We start from the raw sequence: 15,541 nt of genomic DNA, 5'->3' as shown, positions 1-15,541 counted from the left end.
CTCTGACTTTCTGCCTTTAAGTGTCCTTCGTTGCGGTACGAGGCTCAGCCACGTGCCCATTGTCTGAAACAGGAGCAGACCTTCCAACAACATGTTGTATTCGGCCCAGACTGCAGGCACGCACAATTGGTATTCGATAAGAGTTTGTATTTCAACCAGTCTACTGATTGCCGAGGACACTTCCACCGAGGCCTTTGGACGGTTCAAGTGTTGCCATACTGATTATTCAAAGACGTTGACTTTATCCATCCGTAGGCACTGGCATTGGGACCGCGCCTCCTGGTGAATCCGCTTCAGCCGCAGTCAAGACCCTCGACGCCAGCCTCTGTGACAAGCAGAGTGTGTTCTGCACATAGTTATTCATACCAGCGATGAGTCACAAAGACGAATTATCCCCGAGGTCCTTCTACTTGCCAAATTAAGCAGTCCATTTGCCATCGGCTGTCATGTACGTCTATTCATCAGGCCAGCAAACCTCACGTAGTCTCCCAAGTACAAGTATCAGCTCGATTGTGAAGACCATATCGGGCTTGCACACACCGAAAGTCTTATTCTTAGCATAATAAGGTATCCAAGGCAGCAGGTAGAACTCAATATGGATGCCACACCCACCCCAGGTGGTAACCACACTACAGCCTCTTGACTTCAAATGTTAGCATGCTGCTTGATGACTTTCCCAAACTTTCGGCGAAAGGAAATGCCGGGAATGGGTTGTACAGGTGACAGACTGGAAGCCATCCGTCTGGCGGGCGAGTGTGATTGACTGACTACCCGTGGTGGGCTCAAGTGCTAGTCTGTAGGATGCAACAGCAAGTCTAGCCGGGCAGGTGACGGGAGACTAGAACTTGTAGAAGTTGGCGAGCGAAAGCGAGTCAAATAGCCGCGGCGGATAAGCGTCTGACGCCCGCCTAGTTGCGCCAACGGCAGGCGCTTGAGAGAGTTGGAGACCAACTAGTCTAGCGTGCTAGCCCACGCACTTGATCCTTCAGGACCGAGGGAAGGAGGGAAGGCAGCCACCCAAGTACTTGAGTAGGTACCCACCGCCTTTTGCCATGGGCCCCTGTCGCCGTCCTGCCGTCCCAGGCAGCGCATTCCTGACCCAGACTGCCAGACTGCCAGACTGCCCCGTGCACGCGTGCATCATGGCGGCTTCTCTTCGTCTGATGGTTGGAAGCGGAACCCGACAAGGGTGGATGGGCCCGGCGGCGGGCGAACAGGCAGACAGACAGGACGGCCTCGGCAGCGTCGGGCGAGACGATGCAAGCGGACAAAAAAGAAGGGCGAGCGAGGAAAAGAGGAGCTCACAGCACCGAGTAGACGCCATTGTGATCTGGCAGCGGGCAGGATGCATGTGGAGGCCGTGATTGGGTGCTTGCCCGCCCGTCTCTGCATGGGCACGGCGCTTACGCTCGCACTCTGCAGCGACCTAGGCCACATGCAGCCTCTCCCACAGCCAACCACGCACTGCTAGAGCAGCAGCAGCAGTACTCGTGCCGCGGGGGACTTGTCTCGCCCTGCCCCGGTTGGCCCCTCCCTCTCGTAGCCCCCGTGTGGCTCTGTGGCTCTGTTGGGCTGGCGTGGTCTTACACGCAGCGCAGTTCCGTCCTGGTCTGCCTGTCCCACCGCGTCTATTGTGTGCTTCTCCGTCTGTGGGTGCATTAGCCTGGCGGCGCTTCCATCCCTGAAAAGACCTTGCATCCATCTTGATCTTGTGCGTCTTGTGCGTCTTGTGTCTCCCCACCGGCGAGATTGCCGCCAGCCAGGACAGTCAGGCCAGTACAGACGTATGTATATAGCCGCCGCTTCTTCGCTTCTGCATGCGACGCTGTCCCAACACTTACTGACTGACTGACTGACTGACTGACTGTCCCCGTCCTTGCAATTGCCTCATCAGTCCAATTGCTATCCCAGTCCCAGTCCCAGTCCCAGTCCCAGTCTCGGGACCCGACCCGGGCACCAAACCGCTGGGCTGTTACAGAGTCATGTTGAACATCCTCGGCAGACGGGGCCTCTAATGTTTCACACGTAAAGTTTCGAATCGATCACACCCTGCACTCCAAACATCCACCGTCACTGCCACTCTCCCAGAGAAATAAATACGCCCAAGCCGTCCTTGGCCGCCGCCGCCGCCGCCGCTGCGGTGTTTCGCGTCTGCCTCGTCTTCTCCCCTCCGCCCATCCAGCATGTCGGCTCACCAGAACCCTCCAAAGAGACCGAGGCTGTCCCTCCAGATCAAGACAATAGCCAATGGCCCAAATCTCAGAGGCTCCAGGACCGTCGCTGCTGCAGTCAACCCGACCTCGCCCACTGCCTTCAACACCCTGTCCAATGTCTACGTCACCGCCATCGACAGGGCCACGCCCGTCACTGCCATCAACACCTCGGCCAGCCAGCCCCTGAGGATACAGACTCAGGACCTCAACAGGGACAACCACCACCAACACCAACAACAACAACAACAACAACATGGCTCGCATACGCCATACGCCTCCACCTACCTGGACACGCCGCTCACGGCCCAGCCGCTGTCGCCAGGGGCAGCAGCACCAGTACCCGTGCAGTTCCCAAGCACCATGACAGCCACGCCGCCGCTGTCGTCGGGGCCCGTCGACGATGCAGACCCAAAGCCCTTCTCCTTCTCGGCAGAGGACACGGCCAGCGCTGCAGCAGCCGGGCCAACGTCAGGCCCCTCCTGGGCAATTGCTGGCTTCCCGCCCTCGTCCGCCTCGACGCCGGCGGGCGGCTTCTCGCGGCGGCGGGCCACCCTGCCCCTGACCGTCTCGAGCTCCTCCTCCGGGATACCCCTGCCCTACGTGCGCAACCGCTCCCTCCACAGCATCCTGCGCAACTCGCCTCTGCCCCCGCCCACCGCCAGGACCCCCGTCTCGCCCCGCCGCCAGTCGCTGCGCCTCGCCGAGAAGGCCGCCCGCCGCGTCGGGTACGGCAGTCCCATCGAGCAGGAGATTGTCAACAACGAGTATGTCAAGTCACACATCGACCTGCTGGCCGACGAGGTCTCGCCGCGCTCCGCGTCCTCGCCGTCGGGCACCACCCCCGGCGGCGTGTCCTCGCCAAACGACCAGATGGTCCTGGACTCGACCATGGCCTACACGGGCGACGAGACCCGTGACGGCGGCCAGACCCCCGGGCCCTTTGAGGAGATGAGGAGGCGCATGGCGGGGCTGGCCACCAGGACGCCCACCTCCCCCACCGTGCCGGCGTCGTCGTCGTCGTCGTCGTCTTCGCCATCCGGGATCCGGAAGAGGCGCAAGACCACCAGCAAGGAGACCAAGAGGCGGTGGGTGTGGACCATCGGCACGCAGGAGGACGACGCCGACGACAGGGAGGTCGGCGGGGCCATTGCCGCCATACGGGCGGCCGCCAGGGCGCAGGCGCAGGCGCAGGCCGAGGCCGAGGCCAAGGGCCAACCGCAGGCCGGCCCCGGCACCACGGACTGCAGTACTGCCGGGGCCGGGGCCGCATCCACTGCGATGCCAAAGCTGGTGGTGCAGCCGGTGGCACCGTCGCCGGCTGAGATCCCCACGCCCAGCATCGAGACGTTCGACGAGGCGGCGGCCGAGGCCGAGGATGTGGTCATGTCTGAGTCAGAAGCAGAGGCTGAGACGGATCCCGCGGAGGGCACCAGCAGCGCCGGCGGACTGGCCGTCGGCGCTGACATGGAGGTTGACCTGGTGACCCCGACCGTCGCACGCAGGAACAACGCCCACCTCAGGTCGGCGAGGCAGGACTCGGAGGGCCTCTTCAATTCTGAGACGGGGAGCCGGCGGGACACACCGATCCCCGCGGACTTGATCTCATAGCCGGACTAGGAGCTGGATGCTGCCCAGGAGGTAGATGGGTACCCGCGGGGCAAAGCATTGGTGACTTGATGTCGTCACAGGGGAGCCCGACTTTCGAGGGTCGGGCAAGGAATGATATGGATATGGATATGGATGGATATATGCAGACGCGAATTGTACATGGCAAAATGCGATTATCTGGGTTCCTGGCATGCTCCGGTAGTTTGGTTCATCGGCAGCTTCATTTAGCATATAGCAAGCGAGCATCACTGCGCGGGGCTGAAATTTTCTGGTAGCGCACGGGGTGTCTGTGTGGGTTTCAAATGGGATATCGGACTGCGGATGACAGAGGGGAGAACATGTTTCCATATTTGTAACAACATGTTCCGACGAATTCACGACCAAACACACTTATGAGTGCACGTTGACGGTATGTGACGAGCGGTTCAATCTTTATTTACGTGATCTCGTAGACCATGTCAGATTGGTATCCATGATGCGCTGACGCGGGCCCTTGGAAACCCCACTCTCCTTTCAATCACGGCCGACATGAGTAACCAAGCAAGCAACCTCACACAATTCCTCGTTCCTTAAAAATACCAGGGCAAACTCTCTACCATTTTGGACTGTTCTCATCGCACCCAATCGCGGTCTGACCGCGTCACTCCACATTCCATTATGATCGATCGGTGGGTCCTCACAGTCCGGGTGGAGGGGGCATCTGTAACACAGGTTAATACTGTTCAGAAAGACAAGTCAGACAGGAGGCGGTGGCACGTACTGCATTGTAGCCGGACACGCCTGGGGGCGACCCTGACGGTGGAGGAGGCGGTGCCGGATTCGATGGGGGAGGCGGTGGAGGAGGCTGGTTGTCGGGCGGAGGAGGCGGTGGTGACGCCGCTGCACCTGCGCCTGCACCTGGCGCCCCTGGCGCCCCGGCGCCTTGTTGCTGCTGGGCTTGCGCCGCAGCCATGTACTGCTGGTAGTACTGGACATATGCCGCGTAGCCACCATAGGCCGCGTAGGGGTCCGCACCTGGATTCTGGGCGTAGTATTGAGCATACTGCGCCGTGTAGTCCGTGGCCGAGGGTGTGCTGTTAGCACCCGGAGCCGGGGATGCTGATGACGCCTGGCCTCTTGGAGAGTTGCTGTAGTTGTTGTTGTTATTGTATCCGTGGTCTCTGCTGCCCTGCCTGTCGCCGTACCGGTCTCCGTGTCTGTCGCCGTATCGATCTCCACCGCCGCCGTAGCGATCTCCACCACCGTGTCGGTCGCCGCCATTATAACGGTCGCCTCCGTAGTGTCCACCACCGCCGTAGCTTTGACGAGGGGGACGGCTCTTGAACTCCTCGTACTGCTGCTTGACGTTGCTCAATAGATCTTCGCAGAGCTCCTTGGCTTGCTGAACCATCTTGGGATCGGGACCGGCAACGTGGAGGTACATGTCTTCCTCGGCCTCGCGTCCAGTAGAGTTCTCGATGTATCCAGAGCCGCGCCCCTTGATTTGCACACGGCATCCGGTCTCTTGTTGGATGTGCTTCACGTAAGCACCTCCATGACCCACTACCTGGGCGCGAAGGTTGAAGCCAGGAACGGGGTCAAGATCGATGGGGATCTTCTCCTCGGGCCATTTCCGCTGTTTAGGGGGTTAGCAATAAACGAGTGTCTAGGACGGGCCGCCTTGCCACATACTCTACCGTACTCGTCCCGCTCAACCTGTTCTTGCTCTCGGCGGCGGAAGCGTCGCTCGTCAACGAGCTGGGGCAGCTCTTGCTTCATCATCTCTTCGATCTTGGCAACGGCCTGCTCGAGTCCCTCCTTCGAGGTGCTTGTCACATGAAGATAAAGAGGGGGGTTCTAGGAACATAGGTCAGCCTCACGTCCACGTTTTGGCGGGGCGTGCGTCTCTTACCGCTGCGGTAGCCATGCTTTTGTCCGGGTAGTAGTTTCCTCGGGTTGTGACATCTTGGTGAAAATAAAAGCGTCAACTTCCAGTTCTTCAAACGATGATGTACTGTGACAATATTAGGTAGGTGGTAGCATACCGGCACCGGTCTCATCTTTAATCTAGATCAAGCAGGGGAGGTCAGCAGCGGACACAGAGATGGCCTGTATGGAAACTGTCGAGCTTCGAGTAAGCAAGACTGTTCTCGCATACGGTGGCAGGGTGGGTGAGGGATTGATGCAGCTGTGTCTGACTGTGTATCAGCAGGAATGACCAAGACAAGTATTTACCATTTTCTGTGTGGACCCCTTGGTCAAGAGGTATCGGTTGCGCAGGTCGTTGACTTCGATGTCCTTGATGTAGTCGCCATCCGCAATGTACATGTCGCCGTTGATCTGGTGCGATGCAGCTGCGGGGCCCGAGCTGCTCCCCGAGGCTGCCTCGGAGCGGATTGGGGGGACGTCGACATGCTGGATGCCCTTGCGCGCCTGGAGTTGGGCGTTGATTTTGGCGGCAGCGGCAGCTACGATTCTATTAGCACATTGTCGAGGAGAAAGAATAGCTTGTGACGGGAACATGGTCTCGCTGGGCCTCACCTGCAGCAGCTGCCGGGTCTACTGGAGACTTTGCGGGAGAAGCCCCGGTTTCCCGGTCCTTGGACAATGGGCTTCTGTCGCGAACCGAGTCGTCCTTGCGAGCCGAGGGAGAGCGAGAACGCCGGTCGAATCTGGAGGCCCTTCGAGGTTCAGGTTCCTTTTGGTCGAAGCGGGATCGCTTGGCGGTTCGTCGTTCGGAGTCATCCATGCTGGGCGACTGGATCGACGACAATCATGTAGGCAGCCGGTGCTGGTTTGGAAGAAAAGTGGTCGTAAGGTTAAGACTGGGTTGGGGACCTTGGAAGGCTGGGATCTTTTTCGTTCAAGGCTCGGCCTGGTGGAGAAAATGCAGCTAACAGGTTCTAGAACCACCCCGCCTGTGAGACACACAAAAAGCAGCGAGACGTTGTTAATCCCTGTTCAGTCTGTCTCACCCACTCACCCACTCACTCACACACCCGTCGAGACATACAGCAGGTGACAGATCAAGTGGAGCAAGTGACGTGCTATCCATTGCAGGGTCTGGACTTATACTCGCCTGCCAGAAAACCAAAATAATACCCCGTGCTCTGGCCAACGCGTTGATCAACATCGCGTCCACAGCACGGCTTCTCGCGATCGATCGTGTCCCTTAACGTTCTGGCTCCTCACTTGACCTCCTGGCTCTCGCGAAGAAATACCAAAAGACTGCCCCCTACAGCTTCTGGATGCCAACTTCCTTCCTTGGCAAATTACTTCTGAACGTTTGAAGTTTCGACCCCCGCCAAAACCTCAGACTTGTACTCCACAATGGTGCGAACGCGTCCGGGAGCTGTGGCTTCACCCAAAGGCAGTCCCGTGAATGATGCAACAGCTGGAGAGCTCACACAAGCTCCCGCAAAGAAGAGGGGCGCGTCTGACTCCAAGACCCAACAACAGGGGCCCGCCAAGAAACAGAAGAGCTCAGGCGGGCCTTCAAACGACGCGTCTGAACCCTCACAGACGCAACAAGAAGTCGAGCAGCAACAGCCCCTACCGCGCCTGACCACGCCTGACCTTGAATTTGACTGGGACAGGAGCAAACTCAAGGACCCGCGTCCCACTCCTGGGCGGGAAGCGCGTCCACGGTATGACAGCCATGACATACCTGCTGAGCTGGCTGCTCGTTGCCCACCGTCTCCGGCGAAGCCCAAGGGGCGCTTGAATGTCATGCAGAAAGAAGCGCTGTACATTGAAAAAACTCGCATAGATCCTTCTGCGACCTTCCATCACCTCCACAAATGTCGTGACAAGGGGCCGAGCGGCTCCCCGACATACGACCCGGCTGGGTTCCGTCTGGACTACAAAAAGGTCATGAACTGGTTCAAGCCTGTTGCATACAACAAGAAAAGGATGGTCAAGGGCATGGATAGAGCTCTTGCCAGGGGCCAGTCTTTGAATGAGCATATCATTGACGTCTTCTTCGAGGATTCGGAGGCAGCCAAAAAGGAACTAGCCCACAGCCCAATCCAAATGGACCTCGTGAAAGATACCGTATCCAAGGACCTCGGGATCCCTCTACACAAGATTGGTCACGAGGAGATCGATTTGTGGGAACAAAATGGTTTCGAGAAGCGCAAGCTGGAAGATTATATGACTTACTCCGAAGAAGACAAGAAGAGGATTCTGAAAATGATGGGAGGATCAATATTGCGTGCATAGCTGTATCAGCCTGGGCTCAGTTGCCAGTCATTTTCTCGGAGCTGTGAGGAACTGAATGACACGGAGAGCTTGCGCCAAAGGTCGACGAACACTTGAACCTAGTCGTAGAATCACAATACCAGAATGCTGGTAAACAAAGCTTGGGCGTCTGCCGACTTCAACAAGTGTGACAAACAGAGGCAGGCTCATGTTACTGTCACTCAGTCGTAACGTTGTTCTTGATGAAATCAGCCACTTTAAGGCAGCCTCACATAGGAGTATCCTTTCAAAGCATCCCAAACTTATAGAGGGTAACCTCCTGAGGTAAAACCCCAGAAAAGCACCTACATGTTGAGGTAGCCTCTTCAGGAAGACCTCTAGACAGACGGTCTACAGGATCATTTCCCATAGCACGACTTAGAGGTAGGCAGGCAAGCTACAGGGGCTACAGTGTGACATTACACATGCTTTTGAAGGTGTAACAGTCATGTGCTTGATGTTGGCTTCCAGAACTTTCTGAAATTCAGACGGGCTGAGGCAACAGTGTTGCGATACCGGTAAATCCTGGCAGATAATCCGACTCAAAGCACACATTTAGTAACGCAACAAACTCCAGGGCTGGTAAACAAGCAAGGCGCGGTGTGTCTTCGAAAGACAACGCATGTAGCACTCTACATGTGGATTCCGCTGGCATTATGTCTTCCAACTCAAGATGTTTCGTTGAAGAATTCTAGAGGCCCATACTGTTGGCTGGGGAAGGCTTGTTCCAAATCACATCTGACGCTCTCTGGTATGTTCAGATTGCGCCAGACACCTGGTCCAAAACCTGCTGTCCAAGAGTCCTCCTCCTCCCAACATCGCCATCTGTTCCCTGACCCTGGGTTCCGGTCGCAGTGGCACTCGGGGCATTCTCTCCCTCCAGCCGCCTTCTCAGGCCCTCAAATTCCTGACTTCTCTTTGGCGTCCTCATGCCGACCATCCAGGCGGGCAGCCGCCATGTCGTGACCCTGGTGGGCAGCATGTCGTTCCTCCAGACGTATCCCACAACCCAGCCGATGGCCGCGCCCAACAACGAGCCGGGCCACTGGAACAGGGCGAGCTGCATGGCGAGGAAGTACCGGTAGGACTTGTCGCTGAAGGTGAGGCCCGCCGCGCCGTTGCTCGTGCTGGGTGAAGACGCGGTCAGGGCCATGCGGTACTTGTATATGTGCGGGATCATGGCGTGGTACTGCGCCAGGGTAGCGAAGATGAGCGGGGTCGGGCCAGCCGGGAGGTAGTTGAAGACGCCGCCAGTGAGAGGGCGGAGCAGGAAGATGATGGCGGCGGGGGTGAGGAGGCTCGTCAGGAGGCCGGAGACGACGAGGAAGGACTGTCGCATTGTTCCACACATTAGTATACCCTGCGGATCTAGGGGATCGGGGTCGTGGGAAGACGGCATACGGCATATTTTCTGGACCCCCACATCCTCTCAACGACACGCATGTTGTAGAGGGTCATGGCGGCGAAGAGCACCTCGGAGGAATTGGTGTAGCAGAGCTGGAATATGAGGGCTCGCCATGGTTGGTGGTACTTCCAGATGTGTGTATCGACTAGGATGTAGAAGTAATGCTTCAAGTCGAAGAGGCTTGCGGCGACGGAGGACGAAACGAGCCCGACGACGAGGGTCCTCGTCACGGGCGCGTTCGTAAAGGACATGGTATGAGCGTGATGTTGCCGGGTCGGTCTGTTGCTACGAATGCATTACGGCTGACAGGGGCGAGCTGTCCGAGTGTAGCCTGGTGGTGTCCCGTCTGAGATCTGAGGGGAGGAGGCTACAGGTGCCCGGGTGTAGTGTACTTAGTACGTGGTGCAATTGTTTGCAACGGTTTTTGGTGACAACGGCAGACGGAGCTTGGGCTAAGTTGGAAGTGGCCAGTATGTCAGTACTCCGTATGTCATTGAGCGCTGCGGCTCGTGTCGCCTAGCTGCTGATCCCTGCACAGCTGCCCATGTCTGGCAGGGATCATGGGCACAGGGGCAGAAGCATGCAAAACGGCCGATCCATTTGCTACAGTGGCTGAGGATGCCGGGTATTTCCCTTACTGCCTTACCATCACTCCAGCCTTCAAACATCCTGATCTCACTTGTCCGTCCGTCGTAAGCTCGTGCGTCGTCGTCGTCTTGGCAGACGGCAATTTCTTGGATGTACAGCCTCGATCCCGTCCCTTTATAAAACCTGATCATTTCTGCACTGTGATAGACGCCCTCCACCGTCTCTAACCCACCCTGCTCTCGCCCGACTCTCCTGCAACCTCGGCCTCTACCATGTCGGACCTGTACCTGGCACATTTCCGGAGCTGGCTACTGAGCTCACCCCCGGCCGAATGGATCCTCCGGCAGGCGCATGAGCTGCTCATCGGGGCGCTCAAGCAGGGCCCGGTGCCCCAGCACGTAGCATTCGTTATGGACGGCAATAGGCGATATGCCAAGAACCATAAAATTGAGAGCCTGGAAGGACACCATCTTGGGTTTGAGGCCCTGGCTAAGGTTCGGAGCTGTTGCCTGCCCATCTCTATGAATATGTCAACTCACGGCCTTCTAGATCCTAGAAGTCTGCTACAAGACTGGTGTCAAGGTTGTCACTGTCTATGCTTTCGCCATAGAGAACTTCAACCGACCACAACGCGAAGTTGAGGGCTTGATGTTGCTGGCCAAGACCAAGCTCTCACAACTCATGCAGCACGGGGAGGTCCTGGACAGATATGGTGCCCGCATCAAGATATGCGGAAAGCGAGAGCTAATCCCAAAGGATGTTCTGGAATACGTTGACAGAGCCGTGGAGAACACCAGCAAGAACACTGGGTAAACTTCTCCGGTAAAGGCCTATGCAGAAGAACATTCCGCTGACTCCCATCCCAGTGCTGTTCTGAACATCTGCTTCCCATACGGTTCAAGGGAGGAAATGACCCACGCGGTCCGGACAACAGTGCAGGACTATCTGACAACTCCGCCACCTAAGAACTCGACATTCTCTCAGACTCGCATCTCACAGAGCATCAAGTCTAGGAAGCTGACCCGGCCCGACACACTGCCGTCAATAGATGAAACGCCCTCGACGGCAGAGCATTCAGGACAGGATGGCGATGGCCATGATGATTCCGTCTCGTCCACGGCGTCGACGTTACACCTGCCCGACGCGCCGTCCAGGCCGTCGTCGTCGCACACTGCGAGATATCCCGACCCCGAGACCATCAACACAGAGACGTTGACAGACCACATGTACACAGCTGGAGACCCGCCTCTGGACATGTTTGTTCGAACTAGCGGGGTGGAGAGGCTGAGTGACTTTATGCTGTGGCAGTGCCACCAGGACACTCAGCTCTTCTTCCTCGAGTGCATGTGGCCAGACTTCGATCTGTGGCATTTCCTGCCGGTCTTGGTCGAGTGGCAGTGGCGGCAGAAGCAGAAGGAGAGGGACGAAAAGCCCCGGCGAGGAATCAAGCAGCGTTGAATGTGGGACTTGCGTGTTGGCGTCGCGCAGCACAAATCTGCTTTCCTCCATATTTTTGCCGTCGTCTCGACAATGATGTCCACCTGGGCAGTGAACAGATGGGAGATGGTTCGGACGGAGAGGAAGCTCAAGAGCGAGGTTTGCATCCGGAAGGCTACATCATTACAATCAAACTAATTATGTGTGTTGCGGTCTGTGATCGAACACATCCATAGTCTGGCGTTACGATGCGGTTAAAAGAGGTTAGATAAATAACAGTCTGTGAGCTCTAACGAGCCGTCCACCAGTATTCTGAACCTCGGAACCCCATATGGGACAGCTTCCTAGGACAGACGACTCATATACAACCTCCTGCGGGATATTCCAAAAAAAGACAATGTAAATGTCAGCTCGTGAGATAATGCTGTGTCACGATGTGTTGTGCTCTGTGGCAGCTTCAGTGCAATGCCCGAGAACCAAGCTTATCTTCTTCCCCTTGATTATCAGTCGCCGCTTCGGTGCCGAAGGTGCGTCACTTCACAAATCGAAAGGCCCCTGTGGCGCTAGAGAGCTTCTGGGTTGCGCTGGCCCGCCCCAATGCCGGCCGCTCGACACGCCCGGTCTGTTCTAGGTCTTGTTCCCTCCTCGCCCTCTCCCCATGATTAGTTTTCTCCTGCCCTCGACAGCACACGGCCAAAACTCCTCGAGCTACCGGGGCTCTGTTCCTCAACAAGAATGGCTTATTGTCTGAATCTCTAGACCCGCGGCTTCTACTCTTATCTTTCTCAGGACTTTGCTAGAGAACCGATAGGCGTGCTCACGCTGTCGCAGAGAGAGTTGAATCTATCTTCCCTCCCGGCTCGAAACCCGCGAGCCACCACAATTCCCACCACGAACTCTCGCCACGAACTCCCACCCCGACCGCCCTCCCCTCTCTTCTTCTCGCAAGCGAACGCCCAGAATGAAGACCGCGAAGGTCGTCACGGGCGAGCCATCGTCTTCAAATCGGAGATCTCAGCCCGTCCGCCAGACTCGAACCAATCCTCCAAGATCGAATGCAGGCCTTAACCGCCTCGGCCCACGGGACTCGCTGTCCAGCGCCAATACTGCCGAACAGCCTATAGACATCTTCCCCGGCGTGACCCACTTCGCCGATGCTATCACGGCTCTTCCGAAAGAGCTTGTGCGACATTTCACCCTTCTAAAGGAGGTCGACGCCAAGGTCTTTGCCCCGCAAGAACAGCTCTTCCAGTACGTGCAGGAGGCCCTCGACAGCCCACCGCCCGGCCCAGCACGATCGCTCAACGATGCCACGAGCTCCGCCGCCCCGGCCTCGGCGCCCATGAGCGTCGCTGGCAGCTCTAGCGGAGCGGCACCTCACGCCAATCCTCTGCCCGAGTTCTCGGCCAATGGTTCGACTGCCTCGAGCGTCTTTGACGACAGCAACCTGGCGCGCCGCCACCTCTTCCGGTCCACCGCCGTCAAGATACAAGAAATGCTTAACTCGCTTGAGGAGAAGAATCATGTCATATCTACAGCGAACGATGCGCTCCGTAAGCAACTCAACCGCATCGATGACATTTGGCCTCATCTCTCGGATGAGTTCAGCGAGGAGGCAAAGTGGGGAAGCGACTCGCATTGGGCGTACCCAGAGAACAGAGCGGCACGCGCGCTGAACACCCAGGCAGAGCGCACTAGGAGGGAGGGCGCTGCTCACCTGTCTGCTGCCGCTCAGTTTGTCGCAGAGGAGGCCGCTGCGCGCAGTGAGTCGCGGAAGCAGGCAGTGGCCGCCAAGAAGAGTCAAAAGAACCATGCACACGAGTCTGAGCACGACGACCACGATAGCAAGACCAAACCAGAGGCAAACAACAAAAAGACCCAGAGCAATTCCAAGAGGAAAACTGCCGCCGCCGCGGCGAATGCCGAGTCGCCTGCTAATGTTGGCCTGGGCATTACTGGCCAGACACCAGCCAGCAACACACCCGCCCCGAAGAGGCGCAAGGTCGAAAAACCTCCTCCCAATTCGGGGACTCCTGCCGAGCGGTCACTGGCAACGGTCTTGCAGAACGGCAAGAACTCCAAGACAAAGGCATCAGAGAGCCCTCGTGCGACGCCAGCACCCGAACAGCCGGCGCCGAAAAAGCAGCAGCGAAAGGCACTGCCCAACTCTACGGGGCAGGCCAAGAAGAGGTAAGTGCTCGTCAGCACCTCCTGGACATCTATGAGAGCTAACGTGAGCTCGTTACAGGGCCGGGCCCGCTCAGCCGCCGTCGGCTGCATCTTCACCAGTCATCAGCGCGTTTCCCGACCCGTCCAAGGCCCCACGAGCATCTCCCGCACCCCCTGCCAACCCCCGTCCGGCTTCAGCAAGAGCCCGCCAGAACTCTACCGCCTCAATCGCAGACAAGCGTCCGCCATCCGTGGCTTCGAACAAGGCAAACGGCAATGTGCCTGCGCCTATCGAGATCCCACCGCCGAACAATGGCCCTCGTGCTGCTGCCGCCAGTGACAGCGCGAAGACTCAGATGGAACCGCCAAGCGCAGGCCCCAAGACTGAGCCTATAAGGCAACAGAGCGAAAGGGCACCGACTCCGAAGTCTGCCGTGCCAGCGGCGGCCCCGAAGGAGAGTTCTGCAAAGCCCGCCGAGGAGGTTGAGGTGCGGAAAGAGCCCACACCAGCAACTGCGCCACCGGCCGTGCAGCAGCAGGTCACCACCACGAAGAGTGGCCGAGCCAGCAAGCCCTCCACGCCCGCCATTGGCAGCTTCCCCGACAATCCTCCCACCACCAACAACAACAATAACAATAACAACCCTCGCTCCCGCCCATCAAGAAACTCCGAGGCACCAGCAGTGCCCAAGAGATCCCACAAAAAGGGAGCTTCCGCGGCACATGCGGCCGCGGTCCAGAAAGCCCTCGTGCAGCCCACGGCGGACGAGGACCACACAGTACCGACAGACGAGAATGACGTGTATGACCCTGACGAGCCGACCTACTGTTACTGCGACCGGGTATCCTTTGGTCAGATGGTAGGCTGTGATGGCGAGCATTGCACGAGAGAGTGGTTCCATCTGGGATGTGTGGGCTTAAAAGTCGCCCCCGGAAAGAGCGGTAAGTCATCCAAACTCCTCTTCTTCATCCGGCATTGTTGCACGAGGGTGGATGGGAATTCTGAGAGAGCTATGGTTACTGACAACTGAGGCAGTGAAATGGTATTGTAATGACTGCAAAAATCAAATGGCGGCTAGCGGGAAAAAGGTCAACGGGCGATAACGCGTGGCCGAGTGTCGAGGCGCTTTGTGGCGGGCAACCGCTGGGCGACCCGGACTGCGGAGAGCATATCGCGAAGGGGGCATTGTCACCAAGACAGGATGGCTGGTCTCAGTATACATCTGCTTTGAGATTTGAGTGCCTACATGAGCGCGGTTTATGAAGACAGGGGGAGTTCCTGCTTGACAGCCTTGATGACTGGTACTGTCGCGGTGACAGCTTCGACCCCCAAGATACCCGTGGAGGGACACGGAATGTACGGGACGACCAGGGCCTTCGTCGCCCAAAGTTATAGAGCAGCCGGGGACAAGACCAGCATGCTTCCAAGTGAGAGGGGTTCAATATATGGGTAACCTCGGTTTGTTATTTGTATCTGAAATCCAGCCTCTACACGCGGAGCCTCCAAAATGGCCACGACCCGCCTGCTTCCCGATGGCGGCTTAGGAACTTTATCAAGCATTCATTGCCCGGCCCTTGCTTGCATCATGTGCCAGCGACCAGGGCTTTTTGCAAGCTAAATGTCATTGTACCCGTAATTCTCGAATGGTCTGATATCGGTCTGCCAGCCGCAGAAGAGGCCCTTTCTGGTTCCAGCATCATAATTATCTGCAATGCCTAGGTAGGAAATCATAGACTTTGCTCAGCCCAACTGTTTGTAACTTCGGAGACATAACGCAAGGACCCTCGAGCCGTTCCCAGAGTGAAGGAGGCATCGACCGCGCAGCACCATCACAAACGATGGGGTATAGGGGCTTTACGAGGCTGCGGACTTTTGCATGCACACATTTATAAGCTAGCGAAA

The 15,541-nt window shown here is 57.5% G+C and overlaps 6 protein-coding genes across 6 annotated transcripts; 4 read left to right on the top strand and 2 right to left on the bottom strand.

Moving 5' to 3' along the window:
* Positions 1–1,657: 1,657 nt before the first annotated feature.
* KVR01_010066 (uncharacterized protein) lies at positions 1,658–4,210 on the top strand. Its single transcript, XM_044791941.1, has one exon. The coding sequence runs from the start codon at positions 2,184–2,186 to the stop codon at positions 3,819–3,821; it is 1,638 nt and encodes a 545-aa protein (XP_044641314.1). The 5' UTR covers positions 1,658–2,183; the 3' UTR covers positions 3,822–4,210.
* A 21-nt stretch (positions 4,211–4,231) lies between these two features.
* Positions 4,232–6,661, bottom strand: KVR01_010043 (uncharacterized protein). Its single transcript, XM_044792209.1, has 7 exons — positions 6,342–6,661; positions 6,036–6,268; positions 5,846–5,867; positions 5,713–5,765; positions 5,493–5,657; positions 4,582–5,436; positions 4,232–4,521 (listed from the first exon to the last, which is right to left on the bottom strand). The coding sequence occupies exons 1-7, from the start codon at positions 6,547–6,549 to the stop codon at positions 4,498–4,500; spliced, it is 1,560 nt and encodes a 519-aa protein (XP_044641291.1). The 5' UTR covers positions 6,550–6,661; the 3' UTR covers positions 4,232–4,497.
* Positions 6,662–6,798: 137 nt separating this feature from the next.
* KVR01_009798 (uncharacterized protein) lies at positions 6,799–8,161 on the top strand. Its single transcript, XM_044794232.1, has one exon. It carries the CDS (start codon positions 7,131–7,133, stop codon positions 8,019–8,021), a length of 891 nt encoding a protein of 296 aa, XP_044641046.1. The 5' UTR covers positions 6,799–7,130; the 3' UTR covers positions 8,022–8,161.
* Positions 8,162–8,432: 271 nt separating this feature from the next.
* KVR01_009961 (uncharacterized protein) lies at positions 8,433–9,910 on the bottom strand. The gene is made up of 2 exons (XM_044786506.1): positions 9,441–9,910; positions 8,433–9,369 (listed from the first exon to the last, which is right to left on the bottom strand). The coding sequence occupies exons 1-2, from the start codon at positions 9,693–9,695 to the stop codon at positions 8,797–8,799; spliced, it is 828 nt and encodes a 275-aa protein (XP_044641209.1). The 5' UTR covers positions 9,696–9,910; the 3' UTR covers positions 8,433–8,796.
* Positions 9,911–10,071: 161 nt separating this feature from the next.
* KVR01_009956 (uncharacterized protein) lies at positions 10,072–11,883 on the top strand. Its single transcript, XM_044791377.1, has 3 exons — positions 10,072–10,526; positions 10,582–10,841; positions 10,899–11,883. The coding sequence occupies exons 1-3, from the start codon at positions 10,305–10,307 to the stop codon at positions 11,488–11,490; spliced, it is 1,074 nt and encodes a 357-aa protein (XP_044641204.1). The 5' UTR covers positions 10,072–10,304; the 3' UTR covers positions 11,491–11,883.
* A 251-nt stretch (positions 11,884–12,134) lies between these two features.
* Positions 12,135–15,501, top strand: KVR01_010100 (uncharacterized protein). The gene is made up of 3 exons (XM_044791721.1): positions 12,135–13,659; positions 13,718–14,580; positions 14,675–15,501. Exons 1-3 carry the CDS (start codon positions 12,431–12,433, stop codon positions 14,740–14,742), a joined length of 2,160 nt encoding a protein of 719 aa, XP_044641348.1. The 5' UTR covers positions 12,135–12,430; the 3' UTR covers positions 14,743–15,501.
* Positions 15,502–15,541: the final 40 nt, after the last annotated feature.

The sequence above is a fragment of the Diaporthe batatas genome, assembly GCF_019321695.1.
Source record: "Diaporthe batatas strain CRI 302-4 chromosome Unknown Contig00012, whole genome shotgun sequence".
NCBI classification, from domain to species: domain Eukaryota; kingdom Fungi; phylum Ascomycota; class Sordariomycetes; order Diaporthales; family Diaporthaceae; genus Diaporthe; species Diaporthe batatas.
This window is presented reverse-complemented; position numbering and strand designations above follow the sequence as displayed.

Coding starts and splice junctions, on each gene's coding strand:
- KVR01_010066 (XM_044791941.1), top strand. CDS start 2,184: ATGTCGGCTCACCAGAACCCTCCAAAGAGACCGAGGCTGTCCCTCCAG.
- KVR01_010043 (XM_044792209.1), bottom strand. CDS start 6,549: ATGGATGACTCCGAACGACGAACCGCCAAGCGATCCCGCTTCGACCAA. Junction 5,868..6,035: donor AGGGGTCCACACAGAAAATG/GTAAATACTTGT, acceptor TGCTTGATCTAG/ATTAAAGATGAGACCGGTGC. Junction 4,522..4,581: donor GCGTGTCCGGCTACAATGCA/GTACGTGCCACC, acceptor CCTGTGTTACAG/ATGCCCCCTCCACCCGGACT.
- KVR01_009798 (XM_044794232.1), top strand. CDS start 7,131: ATGGTGCGAACGCGTCCGGGAGCTGTGGCTTCACCCAAAGGCAGTCCC.
- KVR01_009961 (XM_044786506.1), bottom strand. CDS start 9,695: ATGTCCTTTACGAACGCGCCCGTGACGAGGACCCTCGTCGTCGGGCTC. Junction 9,370..9,440: donor GGGGGTCCAGAAAATATGCC/GTATGCCGTCTT, acceptor ACAATGCGACAG/TCCTTCCTCGTCGTCTCCGG.
- KVR01_009956 (XM_044791377.1), top strand. CDS start 10,305: ATGTCGGACCTGTACCTGGCACATTTCCGGAGCTGGCTACTGAGCTCA. Junction 10,527..10,581: donor GGTTTGAGGCCCTGGCTAAG/GTTCGGAGCTGT, acceptor ACGGCCTTCTAG/ATCCTAGAAGTCTGCTACAA. Junction 10,842..10,898: donor AACACCAGCAAGAACACTGG/GTAAACTTCTCC, acceptor CTCCCATCCCAG/TGCTGTTCTGAACATCTGCT.
- KVR01_010100 (XM_044791721.1), top strand. CDS start 12,431: ATGAAGACCGCGAAGGTCGTCACGGGCGAGCCATCGTCTTCAAATCGG. Junction 13,660..13,717: donor ACGGGGCAGGCCAAGAAGAG/GTAAGTGCTCGT, acceptor AGCTCGTTACAG/GGCCGGGCCCGCTCAGCCGC. Junction 14,581..14,674: donor AGTCGCCCCCGGAAAGAGCG/GTAAGTCATCCA, acceptor CAACTGAGGCAG/TGAAATGGTATTGTAATGAC.